Source organism: Buteo buteo, chromosome 5, assembly GCF_964188355.1.
Source record: "Buteo buteo chromosome 5, bButBut1.hap1.1, whole genome shotgun sequence".
In the NCBI taxonomy this organism is placed as follows: Eukaryota; Metazoa; Chordata; class Aves; order Accipitriformes; family Accipitridae; genus Buteo; species Buteo buteo.
The window spans coordinates 23,974,007-23,988,674 of NC_134175.1; the positions used below are offsets into that span (position 1 = coordinate 23,974,007).

General features: G+C 42.1%; 1 protein-coding gene across 2 annotated transcripts in view; it reads left to right on the forward strand.

Moving 5' to 3' along the window:
• Positions 1 to 922: 922 nt before the first annotated feature.
• Positions 923 to 14,668, forward strand: part of BMPR2 (bone morphogenetic protein receptor type 2) — a 113,981-nt gene continuing 100,235 nt past the window's right edge. For both annotated transcript variants that reach the window (XM_075028168.1, XM_075028169.1), the window contains exon 1: positions 923 to 1,940. In XM_075028168.1, coding sequence (XP_074884269.1) covers positions 1,865 to 1,940 — 76 coding nt within the window. In that variant the 5' untranslated portion in view covers positions 923 to 1,864. The remainder of the gene's footprint in view (positions 1,941 to 14,668) is intronic.

Here is a 14,668-nt window from a genome sequence, read left to right on the forward strand (position 1 = left end):
TTGGGAGAGCGAGGTGGCTGAAGCCACATGAGCTGGGTGGACTAAGGGAGACAGAAGCAGGTCGCCTCGGCAGGGCCTGCGGCAGAGCTCGGCAGGGACCGGGACGGCAGGGGCTGGACGGAGAGGACAAGGCAGAAGCTTCGGGGTTTTTGAAAGGAAGGCCACGGAGTTCAAAGCTGACGCAACCTCAGGGCCAGCAAAAGGCTTTTTGTTAAAGGCGGTTTTGTGAGTCTTGAGCTCATGCTTCCCCGCTGACAGGCTCTCAGGCGCTTTTCCCGCAGGCTGCCCAGGGGTGGCCGTTGGCCGCCCGCGGCCTTCCCGGGAAGGTCCGTCGCAGCCTTCACCCGCGCCAGGCGGGGCGAGGCCCGGGCCTACCTCGCAACGCCAGCCCTCGCCGCCAGCTCTCCTCCTCCTGACGGTGCCCTTTGCCTTACCAGCCCCAGCCCACACCGGGGCGGCCGCTGCCACCTCCCACAACATGGCGGGGCGGGTCGCCGCCCCGCCCTCTGCCCGAGAGGGCCCTTCTCTACCTACCTGGAGGCCCACCTCTATGGTCGGGGCGCGGCGGGCAGGGGGCGGGGCGCCGCCCGGCCCCGCCACTGACGGCGGGCAGGGGGCGTGGCCTGGCCAGCGGGGGGGCGTGGCGCGGCGCGGCGGGCCGGGCGCCCAGACTGGCAGTTGGAGCGACTCCCCTTTGTGTCTGGAGCCGGGAGAGCCGTTGGTGCCGTTGGGAGGGAGGGGGCGCGAGCCGCGGCGGGGGCGGACCTCCGGCCCTCGGCTCCCGCCCGCAGCCGGCGGCGGGCACGGGAAGGAGGCGGAGCGGCGCGGAGCTGCCCCTCGCCGGCGAGCCCGGCGCGGGGCGGGGGGGGGGGGGGAGGGCGCTGGCAGCGCGGAGGGGCTGAGCAGTTCCCCGGGCCGCCGGCGGCGAGCGGTAGACCTGAGGGAGGAGGCCGGGCCGGGGGCTTGCTTGGCGCTGTGGAAAGCCGGGGAGGGTAGGCGGAGGAGGGGGGGGACGACGACCGCCTTCCCCCAGCGCGGGGAAGGGCCTCCGCCGCGCTCTCGCCCGCGGAGGGGAGCCGGGTGCCTTCGCAGCTGGAGCCGCCGAGGAGGGGCCTCGCCTCCCGCCGCCCCGCGCTCCGGGCCCCACCTTTGTCGGGGTGGCCGGGGGGGGCGTCGCTTCTGTGGTGGGGGGCGGGGGGCCGGGGGTGCGCGGTGGAGCCCGCCCGGCGGGGGAGACAGATGGGCCGAGATGCAGCCGCAGCCCTCGCCGTGAGAGCAGAGGGGGTCGCGCCTCGCCGCGGAGGGACTGAGGGGATCGCCGCCGCCTTCCCGGGCGTGTGAGGCAGCGAGAAGACAGAGACCTTTAACGGGATGGGACGCGGCTCTGCCGCACGCCCGTAGAGCTTGCTCTCCGCGCCTCGGTCAGCCTAGGGGGGCTGCCCTGACTGACATTGCTGTAGGCGCGGGCTCGCGTCTGGATTATGTTTCCTTCTCAGCCGGGCTCTTTCTTCGATATCGTGAAGCTGCGTGGGAAATAAGCTCGGTTCCCAGCTCGGTGGGGAGCGTGCCGCCGTTCCTCGGCGGGGGGAGATGCCTCGGGGCTGGGAGGCAGAAGCAGGCGCTTCCCCAGCGTCCGCGGAGCGGTGCCGACTCCCGAGGCATGAAGGCGGGCGGGTGTAATGGAGTAAGAGCGAAGACGGCTCCTCTCATCTGCCATTTGCCTTTCTACACGGGATTGTAAACCGAGACAGTTGAGGAAGGCTGTGCGAAAGAAGGAGGAAATTCCTCTCGGCGGGGTTTTTTTCGCCCCCCCCTTTTTTTTTTTCTTCTCCTCCTTCTGCCTCGATCCTTGGCTTCCCCAGGTATGACTGCCTCACTGCAGCACCTTGTGCTGGTGCTCTTGCTCTCCAGTGCCACCCTGCTGCTCAGCACTGCGGCTGGTAAGTAGCCAGTGGGTGTAACGAACTAGCCATTTTGGCAGAGGGAAGGGGGGTGGGGTCCGCTGGTATTTGGGCACATCTGTGTCTCCTTAAAAAGTGGTGTGCATCCATTTCAGCGGCAAAGCCCGATAAAGTTTTGAAATCCCGATTCGTTAGGTTTCTCGGAGAATAAAATCTGCTTTATTGTGTAAATGAACTCGACCTGCATTCAAGACGTATGCTTTGCCTAGATCTGCATCTCTTGTCTAATAACTTAGTTCAGTTTTGGAAGAATATATAATCTTTTTGTTTTGCATACCTTGCCCTTTGTAAGGTAATGCAGGAATTTTTAATATATATTTTAATCGTTAGCAGAGCTGTGCCTGTTTTGCTGTGGGATCTTTGGGCACAGCCATTTTTAATTTTATCAGCATCCGTGCTTTTAGGGGCCTTAAACATGTGCTGCGGTTTTATAACAGACTTACTGTAATGTATATATATATTTTTTGGAGGAGAGATCTGAAGCAAAAATTTAGCTACTTCTGTTGTCACTTGTGATTATAGAACAGTAACAAAAAACACTGTTGACGAATGCTGAAAGGTCTTGAAGAGTACTTTTTTTTTTTTTTTTAACAAGAAGTTGGAAGCATATATGCTAAGAGCATCCTTGTTCATATTTTTGGACACTCTAGACCTATTTTTAATTTTGCTCAGAAGCTCAGTGTCAGATATGTAGGATGTTTGGTCATGATATTGCAAGAGGTGTGTGTTGGTCTGGCATCCTTTGGTTTTCTGTCATGGTGACAGATCAGCATGTTGGAGCCTTCTGAGTGTTACCCAGCTTTGTTAGGCACTAATACCAATTCTTGCAGTATGCATTTTCCAGTGCTTTTGGAAGACTCCTAGGACTTCAGGGTCTTTTTAGTAATCGGGATCTAATTTGCAGTGCTTGCTTTTTTTAGTGTTATTTTGTAATCTGATCTGTATAATTCATAAATGAATCTTTGTAAGAAAATTGCTGTATCTTGCTAAGATGACCCAACAAGCTGATGGTAGGTTCCATATTACATTTCAGTGAGGTTTTAAAATCGGATTATTTGTCAAAGTTGAAGATACTTGGTGTTATTATTAGGAAAATCCTGGAAATTATACATGTTTAGGGAGTTTCTTCATCACTCTGATAGTCCCTGTTTTTCTTGCTTCTGCTTTTTAAGAGGTCTCTTTTGAGAAAATATTTAAATGAAAAGATTGATGTTGCCTATATCATCCAGACCTTTGACTGCCATTATTTTAGATTGATGTCTGCAGCGTCTCTCTGTGGTAGTTTGAGGAGTGTTTTTGTTTTCTTTTTTCTTCTTTTTTTCTGGAAGAAGGGACTTCTGAAGGTCAAAAGTCCTGGTATTAAAGCACATATGAATCAAGAATGCCTAGCTCTCAACTTTTCCTTCAAATATAATTTTTAAAAAACATAGGCTTTTTTTTCCCCATTGTGAAAACTTCAGTGGAGTTTTAATTCTTCTGCCCTGATGAGAGAGAAGGGTTACTGAAGGAGCGAGTATGGATTTGAACCAGGCCAAGGGCTGGGCAGGTGCAGTACAAGCCCATTTGCATGGTTTTGCCAATTCACCTCAATACTGACCTGGCAACAGCATTCCCAGTATTTCAGTTCTGGTTTTGCCTTGTTAAAAGGGTATTAATGATGCCAGCTTGTTTGGTTGTTTTGTGAATAGGAACCTATTTTCCCATTGTGATTTATTTCTTAATTGTGAAATTTCAACAATCCACATTTTAAAAAAACCTTGGTCATAATCCTCTGTAATAGTAATTACATGGATGATTTGAGCTTTAGTTAAAGTAACTAATGGTTGGTTTTAAGTTCACACTGCATTTCAGAAAAAAAAAGTCTATACATGGGGAAGCTACACTAATGTGTAATTCTGCCCTTTTATGTTCATGAAAGAACCAACACTCTTTCTTCTCTTCCCCTCCCCCAGAGTATGAACTGTATGCTCCCATCAGAGTGAAAATGCTGCCTTTGTAGCTTTGAAAATCACTATTAATTCTTATTTCTGATTAGCAAATGGATACTATAGCTCAGCAGTGTATAGAACTGAGTGTTTCTAAATGCAAAATCATGGTGTCAGAGGGTAAGTATTTTCATAACAGATTTGTTAGTTTCTGTGTGGAGGAGGCTATCTGGACCTCCTTGGGGAGAGCTCCACAAAGACCTGGGCTTAGTATGGGCAGGAAAGGAAAGATGTGAAGATGCATAAAGGTGGCAACAAAAAAAATCTTACAGTGGGGTTGTAGATGACAGTTTCACTCGTCATCTGGAATACGAATGAAGAACGAAGGTGGCTCTTCCTTCACCTTCGTAATTGAAGATATAATAAAGAACTAGCTCTAGATGCAGAATTATTTGCTGATTACTAGGGGGAAAATACTACTGGCTTCCTCCATAAAATCCATTTCTGCACAGGTGTCTGGTAAATTTGTATTTAAATCATATATTAGTCCTTGTAAAGACAAATGCTACAGTAAGGACATTTTACTGATACTAGTTTTAGGTAAAAATTTGAGGGGTTTAAGAAGTTATATTGGAAAAAAATGGTTTGTGCCATTTTGATCTTTATTTCTGAAATGACTTGAAATACCTCTTTCTAAATCTTTTGTTTAGAACTATGAGACATATTTATATGCCCTTATATTTTAGATGATTTGGATGTGTTAATTGTGAGGGTTGTGCCTGAAGAGGTGGTTGGTGAACCTTTGAGCTGTTCCCCAATATTGCTAAAGAATTTTATTTGGGTGTTCACATGGACTTGATATTAAAGATACAATCTTTCCTCATTTCACTTGCTTGCTGTCTGTGATATGCAATACTAAACCACTCTTCATTCTTTATACATATCCAGGGTAGACAGCATTCAATTGTCTAATGTGTAAATTATTTGCGCAAAGTATGAGGTGAAAATTAAAGCAAACACAATATCCTTTTATCTTTGGGAATCTTTCCATGAATCTGTATCTATGCGGTTCAACAGGGCTGCAAAATTTTCAGTGTGAATGGAATTGGATAGAGATTGAAGTTTTTTTTTTTAATGATCATTTTAATTAATTAAAATGAGTGAACTGAAGCATCTTTATCCAATTGTCTTGCCTGTTAAAGTTACTTTAGTGTCTAAACATAATTTATTTGAAATATCAATTGTTTGACATGAGGAAGAGCCTCCTTTGGCTATTCAGCTCAGTTCTTCTAATTCAGCGTAGTAACTGACTCTATGTATCTTGCATATTAAACAGGTTTTTTTAAACCTATCTGCACCCCAATGTCTACTTCTTTACTTGAGCTATACCCGTTGTTTATGGCTAATTCAGATGTGATCTAAAAATTAAATTTATTTTTCTGTTTGGCTTGGGAGCTGTCTCAGAAATATTAGCCTAGCAGATGGAAACAGACTGTTTGCTTGAGGGGCATGACTGGTATGCTTGATGGATGACTACATGTACAAGTGTAGTGTGTATGCCAGACTAGGGCTTCATTAGCTGTCTAGTTGTGTAAAGAAATAGTGTAGCTGTGAAAGCTCAGGATGCTGCACTGAGCCATTCACCCTGCTGAGAGGAGCCTTTCTTCCATTAGGTAGATTAGCCTGTATGAACCTCTGTGATATCTCATATAAGCTGCTTCCAGTTTCTAAGCGAACTTCAGTACTTCTGTACTGCACTGTGCAGTGTAGGCATAGCCTGTGAGGAAATGGAAGCTGCACTCATCTGATGGCCAAGGAGCCCAAATTTCGAGCCCTGAGACATTACACAGATACCTTGCCTCAGTATGAATAGTTCTACCCTCAAAGGAACCACATGTAAAAGGTTGGCTAGATTCTCTGCCTATCCTTTGCTGATGAAGGCAGGCAAACCTCACTTCACCCTGGACAAAGAGGGAAGCATAACTGTATTTCTTGTAATTATTCTTATGGTGAACTGTATATAAAGTGGTTGTTTTGATGACGCCTCTCTAGCACATATTACGAACTTCTCTAAAAAAATAATTTCTTTGTTGACTTTTACATTATTGTCCCCCCTGCCTTTTTATATTCCATTATTTCTGAGTACCCCGTATAGGCAGTGGCATTGTTTCCTTGGCAGATACCACCTTCCTCTGCCTTTCTGACCAGAGGGATGAGAAAGTTGGTATGTTAGGTTCTTCAGAAATGTTTTATTCCTCACAATGGAGTGCATGGCTTACTGTCATTGGAGTATATTGTGTTTGGACTCAGTCTGTCTGCTCCATGAGCATGTGCTGTCATTTTCTGAGCAGAGTCTAACTTTACTAGCCAGGGCTGTGTGTAAGTGGTGTGTAAAGTTTCATTCAGAACAAAATGTTTATGCCCTGAATAAAGCAGGCTTGGTGATGCTTTATGTTGGGTAGGACAGGAATCTGTGCATAGCTTACAGGCAGTTTTAAGTATTAATTTTATTAAGCCTATAGACTTAGTGGAACTGCTCACTGCTTGAATTTGAATTTAAAAATAAGTGAAATAGAAGAACTGTTCTCCAAAACACCGACATTTCAGTACTCAAACTGATTTTCTGTGGGTTGTTTGTTTTGTTGTTTTTTTTTTTTCTTTTTTTTTTTCCCTTTCTTTGAAAGTTAAGTTCACAGAAGTGTAAGGCTGGAAGTGAATTCTGTTTCCTCCATGGTCTGGTTGCATAAGTACAGATAACAGTGTTTGTCTAACATCTCTAAAATCTCCAGTGAAGAGGGATTTCACAGCCTGTCTAGGTAGCCTGTCCTGTTACAGGGCTTAATTATCATGTTTTTCATAATGCAACAGGAGCAGTTTTTTCCCCTTCTGTTCTAATGCAAGATTGTTTAAGATATGCCTTGATTAATATGTGGCAATCCATCTGAACATACAGCGTGGAGTACACACACAGGAACATCATTGCCAGGGAACATCAGTCTTGGTAAGTTCATGTGTTGAAGCTTAGTGTCCCAAACTTGGCTATGGTAATTTGCCATGGGAAGCTTGAGTTGACTATCAGTGTTTTAAAATGATTTTTTTGCAATTTTAAAAAACTGCTTTTGAAAACTTAGGCTCTTCCTAAAATTTCCATTTCTGATGGTGCCCTCCTGACTCAAGGGGTGTCTGTTAATTGCAGAGCTGGGCTGAGTAGCAGGAGTGGACTCTGATAGGAGAGGTCAGTCTGGGTCTGTGCCCAGGACGAAGAAAGGCTAGCAGGACAAGAGAGATTTGAAAGGATCAAGGATTCGGTCTGGTTTGCAGTGGAATGAGAACCAAGGCATATTAGACAGTGAGACAGAGATGGTGTCTTACATTTGTCAGACTTGTTTGGAGAAGGAGTGCCTGCACTTGTGTGGCGGGATGAAGTTTTTGTGCTGGGGGAGATAAAGAAAGCGTAGTTACAGGTAGCAGTTTTGAAGATATCTGTTCTCTCTTGTAAGAATGAATGAGAGACCTAGTCATTTAGATAACGCCTTTACCCTCCTCCCTTTCCCTCAGTCTCGTAAGTTTGGAAACCACAAGGTTTTTGGGTGGTGACGGCATTTTATCCCAAGTCATTGGGGTGTGTCAGTTTTGTCAATTGCCTTCTTGGATTTGCATCAAGTAATGTTTTTTGTTTTGAAGTCTAAAGGTGTCTACCTTCTGCATCGCTGAGTATATTGTATTTTCTCTTTTGTTTCTTATTTCTGAGAGAAAGGGAGGGAAAAATAGGCACGATGGACACAGAAGACTGTCATTGCCATCTGCGAACCTTTCCATCTCCACCATTAACTTCTGAATCTGATGGCCAATTTCAACCGTATGTGAAAGATGCTAAAAGTCTCAAGGGATTAATTTGTTACTGTTTTCATGAAAATTAGGAACAGAATAGAGGAGACAATTCCTAGGTAGAGCTTTCCCAAGGGGAAAGCAGAGCAGAACTCAGCCCATGTAATTCTCTTTGCTTAAAACTGTCTGCCCAGTCATTGCAGAGATGCTGGCAAGCGTGTTGGTGCATACACCTTTCTGGACTAAGTACAGTATATTTTGTCTTCTGTTAACTCAGCAGGGAGAACTGGGGATCCCTTTTGTGGGAGGGGTGGGAGTTGAGTAAAAAGTGTGGGAGAAAGGGCATGTTTATAGGCAGTTAGTCTGCTGCTTGTGGAACAACTTGTGTTTAACCTGAGACAATGTAGTAGACAATTTTTTTAACTGAACTTCCAAAACAATGCCCAAATCTCTTTACTGAATGGCTAGCATCCATTTACGACTTCACAGTGTGTATGAGTAACTTGCAGTTTATGGTATGCATTGTTTTTCACACTTTCAAAACTGGATTTAATTTACTATCCTGTGTATACACTTAGCTTTAGTTCAGATATCCCACACATTAAACTTTCCTATGATCTTTTTTTCAATGGTGCTGTAACTTAGCCTTTCCTGTGGTCCCTTTGAATGTTTCTGTTACATATTATACTTGCTTAAACCTGTGAAGTGCATGAAAAACAGTTTTATTATTTGTGTTAAGCCAGAGTAATGGAAAGGCATGTACTGTCTGTCACCTTCTGGGTTGGAGTAAATGGTAGAAAATGACACAGCTAGTGGTATAGTGCACCTCTGAGCTGCTGTACTGACTTGTTACTGGCAAGTGGGCTAGGTAATACTAGCAGTGGTGCACAGCAGCTCTTGCTATTATGTTTAGCCAAAAGTTGATAATACATTTATGCTCCTTGTTCTACTACGTATACTTTTTCTATTTTGAGTTGTAAGCAGAATGGGTGTAAGAAAATATGGGTAAGAGGCTCTTTTTTTTTTTTTTTTTTGAGATGACTGAAAGTATAATTGTAGGTCGTGTATGCTAATTGGGCTCCTTAATTTATACATTAGAGAATGCAGCACTTAATTAATACCAAAGTATTGGGCGTTGGCAGTGTCATCTCTCAAGCTGATCATTCTTGGCGTGAAGTACATTTCCCTCTGCATAAGTCACAAAGGTCAGGTTCACCTGGTGTGAGAAGCTTTAACATAGTTCAGTGACAAGAATGACTGTGTAAACATGCTCTGCTGCTCTTGCTTTTGCCTTATCAGACTTAGTCGGTTTGGCTTGGTTTCTGTTAAAAATAAAAAAATTTCTTTCTGCAACCAAAGCAGTATGGGTACAGAAACTTGGAACAAAACTTCTGACCATCCATCTTAGAGAATCTTAATTAGGTTTTCCAAGAATTTAAGCTAATCCACAATCCTTTGCCATTCTGAAATTTGTTAGACTTGACAAACATGTATCAGGAAAAATAATGGGTCATGTTACTCTTCAAGCTATTTTCTATAGCAATGATTGTATTAAATAAATGAACTTGCAGGGGTATGTTTAGTTGTCCATTTCTAAAAAGTGTTTTGCTTATGTTGGTGATGGAGTGGTTCTGTTGTAGTTAGTTTGTTGCTGAACCTACTTGAAAATTAATCTTTCCTTCTGGTGCTATCCTTCAGTCAGTAAAGCTGGTTTAGTTGGGCAGCTTTGTGTCCCTATACCTTCCAAGTTACAAAAATCTTGATGCAGACATAATATACACTGTAGATATGTGCTAGTATGCTGTGAACTTTGCCAGTCCTTTTATTTGTTTAAAACCTAAAAAACAGAAGTTATTTTTCTGTATTTATTTGCAGACAAGGGACCTTCTTAGCTGAAGATAAGGTTTTCTTATGATTACCGGTTCTTAAATATAAATTTTTATTATATTCAGCTGTCTGAGATATGAATGATAGGTAGAGCCAATATAGTAAGCTGAAGAAAACTAAGTTTGTAGTAGGAAAATTGTAGCACGTATCTTTTTAGTTAGACTGTGGCACCACCATATATATGCAAAGCAGGCACTTAGGCCAAGAACAATCTTTCTGTATTAAAATAATTTCAGTTGCAATCAGAGAGGGATAAAAGGAGCCCTGTAATGAAGTTCGTCTGGATGCCACCATGGTGTCGGTTTCCTACGTTTGCATGTTTAAGGTTCTTTTCCTTTACTTCTAGCTGTAATGGCCCAGGCCAGGGAGCTGTAGCTGGAGCAGTTGCCATGATGGAAATAGCCCCATACAGGCCTGGGCTCTGCCAGCTGTAACAGGAGACAAGCGCTGGGTCAGGGCGCACACTCCTGTCTCGCAGGGCTTGCTGCTGGTATTTGAGTAGGACTCGGCTGAGAAGTGGAAGAACTTGTTCCAGTGTTCTGTGCTATTCTTACTCTGCTTTGCAGGCTGGGATGAATGACTCCGTGAATCTAAATGAGTGAAAAAAAGACATGGAAACAGTAGGGTAAATAATTTCTCATGCCCACTGCCACAGTATTTGGATCTCTCTGTAAACTTTTTTGTATAGAACATGCAAATCCCCGATTCTAGTGTGTATTGCATAGGTACAGTGAAGATGACTTGTAATACATGTATGTGTGTGTGTGTCTGTATGTGTATATATCTTTACGTACTCAGTATGTTACCAGCATTTGAGCATACCAATCTGCTTCACTGCTAAAACCTAATATTTTAAAATTAGCAAATTAGCTGTTTGCTTGGTGTTCTTGATTTCCAAAAAGTCCTTCTAAACAGCTTATTTTGCGTGACTGGTAAACTTTACACTTATTAATTACATCCAGATTCTACCAGGACCTGTTAAATAATTTCTCTTTTAGTCATACTAAGATGACTCTGGCCTAATTAAATTTTAGTTAAATTTAGTCTATAGTAGTTAATGTTGTTGCAGCAGAACACAATTATTTGGCCACAGTTGTTTAACATTGTTTTAGCTAAGAATTTAGTAAATATTTTTTCCTGAATTTTTCAGTACAAACTTGGATATCTTAAATGGCAAATAGAGACTTTCTTTGCTTTTATTGTTTCCTGTCAGAGAAGTAGCACTATTAATGAAGCTGTCAGCAAATTTAGCTTCCCTTATTCTAAGAAGTAGTGGAATAGAATGTTTGTGTGCAAAACAAATAAACCCCTGACTATTATTTTACTAATTTGTATGCAGACTGTATAATGCTACTTAAAATTGAAGATGTGGCCTTTGGGTGCAGGAATATGCAGTCTAAATATGACACAATGTAGTAAATGAATTTAAAAAATGGGGAGAAGGTGTGTAAAATAAGGAAGACTAGTGATACAATAATAATATAATAACTCAAACAACTTCATGGTTTCACTTTGAGAACGCAAGAATATTTTTCTTTTCCCTTTCCCATGTGCAGGGAAAAAAAGCAGTGAGGCCCTAAGACACCTGAATAATAAGTAGTGCCATAATATATGAGACTGGCAAGCATATTCTGAGGAAGCCTAGAGGTGTTTAAGAGGGAATGTAGTAAAAGGGATGTTGAATTGGGTCCTGCTGAGGAATGGAAGAGTTAAATGTGAAAGCAACTATTCAGATAATGTACTTTGAAGCAGTCACCAAAACAAGTCCTTCATCTTCAAGCAAGTGAGGTTCTGCAAAAGGAGGCAGATATTGTCAGAGTGATATCATGGACAACAACTTGATTTTCTCGACTAGTTTTGGAAGGGTGGCAGAAGGGTTAGTAGCAAAAGAGCTGAGCTGAGAACATAATAAGGCATGCAGAGGAATAAAGAATGGGCTTTTAACGTGGTGTCAACAAAACTGTGAATGGAGTTGGTGTTCCAATAACAAGGGAAGAAGATAGGCGGAAAAAGTCAAAAAGCTCCACAGTTAATTAAGGTTCTCATTAAAAATTGGACGACCAATTGGGAAGAACTGTGAATTGTGTGTAGCACACAGGGCAGTGTGTGTTACACTCTTACTCCTGTATGTCCTTTTACAGAAGGAAACTTGCACTAGCTGAGTGAGAAAGCACCTGGAATTGCCAGTAAGTCCAGAATATGTCCCCCAGAATTGTGTCTGAACTGCGCTGTGTGTAGCCAGTACCCATCAAAATAGTAGCAATGGGTTTTTGTTTGAACTGGTAGGAGTGTAAAGGAACAGATGAAAACTAGAATTTTAACTTTTGAAAAACGTTTTTATGTGGCAATAGTGCAGAACTTTACTGAGCATATTTTTATACAAAGAACCTGAATAATCCACAGTTGTACTAAGGGAAGTGAGAATTTACATAGAATCTCAATCCTTTTTATGACTTTACCTCCTTGCATTTGGTTAGGATTAATCTTCCATAAAATTGTTGTTAAATATTTATGAAAATCAGTGCAGTGTCTTAAGTAATGCTTAATTTAAACGACTGAATGGCTGTGGAGTTTTACAAATAGTACCTATGTTTTAATGTTGCTTTACTACCAACGAGACGAGATATGGCTCCTTGTTGGTGGCAGGTTTCATGTATTTGTCATGCATATGGTATCTTTTCTGCCAACTTTAAATCTTAAAATGTACTTAAATCCATAGTTTTCAGACACGAGGATTTGATGTATATTTAATGACGCTGTTATATATCACTTCCAGTCTTCTGCAATACGTTCATGCATATAATGCAAAATAAAAACCAAGCAAAAGATGTCAACAGCCTTTAGCCAGGCTTCTAATTGAAGTTAATCAAGATAATTCTAAATACTGAACTTCTTACTGTATCAGTTAACTTGTCTTCTGTATCTGATTACTGAGGGGAAAATAAAAATTTATGTGAATGTTCTGCATTTAAATGGAAGTTTAAGTAAGTCACTTTTCTGTGCTGACGTGATGCCAGTTATGAGCCTCTCAACGTTGCTTTTTTCATGTACTTTTGTGTTCATGCTATAAGCTTAAAACCAGAATCACTTGGGGACAATGAAGTTCAGTGCAGTTATATTCTATTTTCAAATGCTTATTATACAAGATGCTGGTGTAATCCCCCCAGCCTTTTTAGTATTCCAATGTTCTGAATACTTTATTAATTTGAAAAATGTACAGATTTACAGTTAATTCTTTGAACTTGACAGAGATTTTGGAGATCAGGCATTTTAGTGAGGAAACACTGAGAAGTAAGCCTATTGCAATATCCTTGCTTCTCCAGATAAAACTAGACATCCTGGCTGGATGTTTATCAGTGTTATTACAGGACAAGGTATTTGTATCTTAATTCTTTCCCTAGATTTGCCCACCCTTGTCCACCCTTGGTTTTTTTCTTTTTAGGATGTTTAGAATAAGCATGTAATCAGTTTACCTTTATGTTACTGACATGTGCTTTCAACATATAATTGCAACTAAATAGTTTAAAATAATCTAGGAATGCCACATACAAAGAGTTATTACTTTTAGCTGAAATATATAATAACAAATGAGTATGATGTGTGTGATGGAATCTCATAGTAAATTCCTTTGTGGCAATCACATAAGGTGGTTAGTTTCATTGCTTAATTGATAACACAGGGGCTTGCTTCACTTCTGTGAAGTGTGGGAATACGAGGTGCAGAGGTAACTGCATTCCATCAAGTTTCAGTCTAGACAGAGCATCATTCATCCTGTAACAAACAAGGAGGGCTCATCACCTTCTTAAAAGTGACCTTGCAGCTAAAGCATGTGCTGTGGTGGGCACACAGAAAGGCAAGTCAAGAGCTCCGTGTGATCACCGGCAATATTCTTCCTAGAGTTAAGGGTCTTGACTTGAAAGGATGCTGCCTGGATTGCAGAATGTTGGTTTCTTCTCATTTTATAGGGGTGGTGCTTTTTGAAAGATGGTTTAATGAAGTGCTAGACAGTTAATTGCATTAGACTGAAGGAAAAGCTTGTTATCTAGTTGAGGTGGGAGGAAGTTTGAAGTACACTTTTATTGCAAAAAGTATTAAGAATACTCATCTCCCTCCTTTAATTGAGGAGTAGTAGAGTGGGCTTTGACTTTTTCAAACCAGGTTTCCAAGGAAAGGGCTGCTTTTTTTTTCTTTTCTTTCTCTTTTGCTTTTCTCTTTTGCTTTTCTCTTTTGCTTTTCTCTTTTGCTTTTCTCTTTTGCTTTTCTCTTTTGCTTTTCTCTTTTGCTTTTCTCTTTTGCTTTTCTCTTTTGCTTTTCTCTTTTGCTTTTCTCTTTTGCTTTTCTCTTTTGCTTTTCTCTTTTGCTTTTCTCTTTTGCTTTTCTCTTTTGCTTTTCTCTTTTGCTTTTCTCTTTTGCTTTTCTCTTTTGCTTTTCTCTTTTGCTTTTCTCTTTTGCTTTTCTCTTTTGCTTTTCTCTTTTGCTTTTCTCTTTTGCTTTTCTTTTTTTTTTTTAGAGGGCATGTGTCTACTTCTAAGGCATATAAAAATTCAAAGGTAAAATGTGATGTAGCACAAGTTGAGCCCAGTTTAATTAGTTCTGGTGGATTTGTTAGCTTGATTTCTACGTAGACACTACCAGAATTGGTTGGGGAGGACTGCTGAGGGGAAGAATGGTGGAGCTATTGAGGAAAGTGTGGAAAGGTATTTTCAAGTTTTCTTGGTGATCTGAGGACAAACAGTGAGTAGCAGATGCCCCTGATAGCATAAGAGGCACAAGCAGTGAGATACACCTTGACAGCTTGAGGATAAATGTTAGGAACTCATGAGCAAAGAGATGCAAGGGAACATGATCAGTTCAGATAGAAACTAAATAGTTTGCCAACTGCTTTGCTTTGATTGCCTGTGTGCGTGCTCCTAACCTGCAATAAGTGTAAGATGGCTCTTGGAAGGAAGTTGTGAGCATCCACATGCAAAGTTGCTGCAGGGTAAAGTAACTAAATTCCCACTGTAATTTTGTATTTTATCTTATCTGGCTTTGTGGACATCATTGCTTCTCCCTCACCAATTGTTC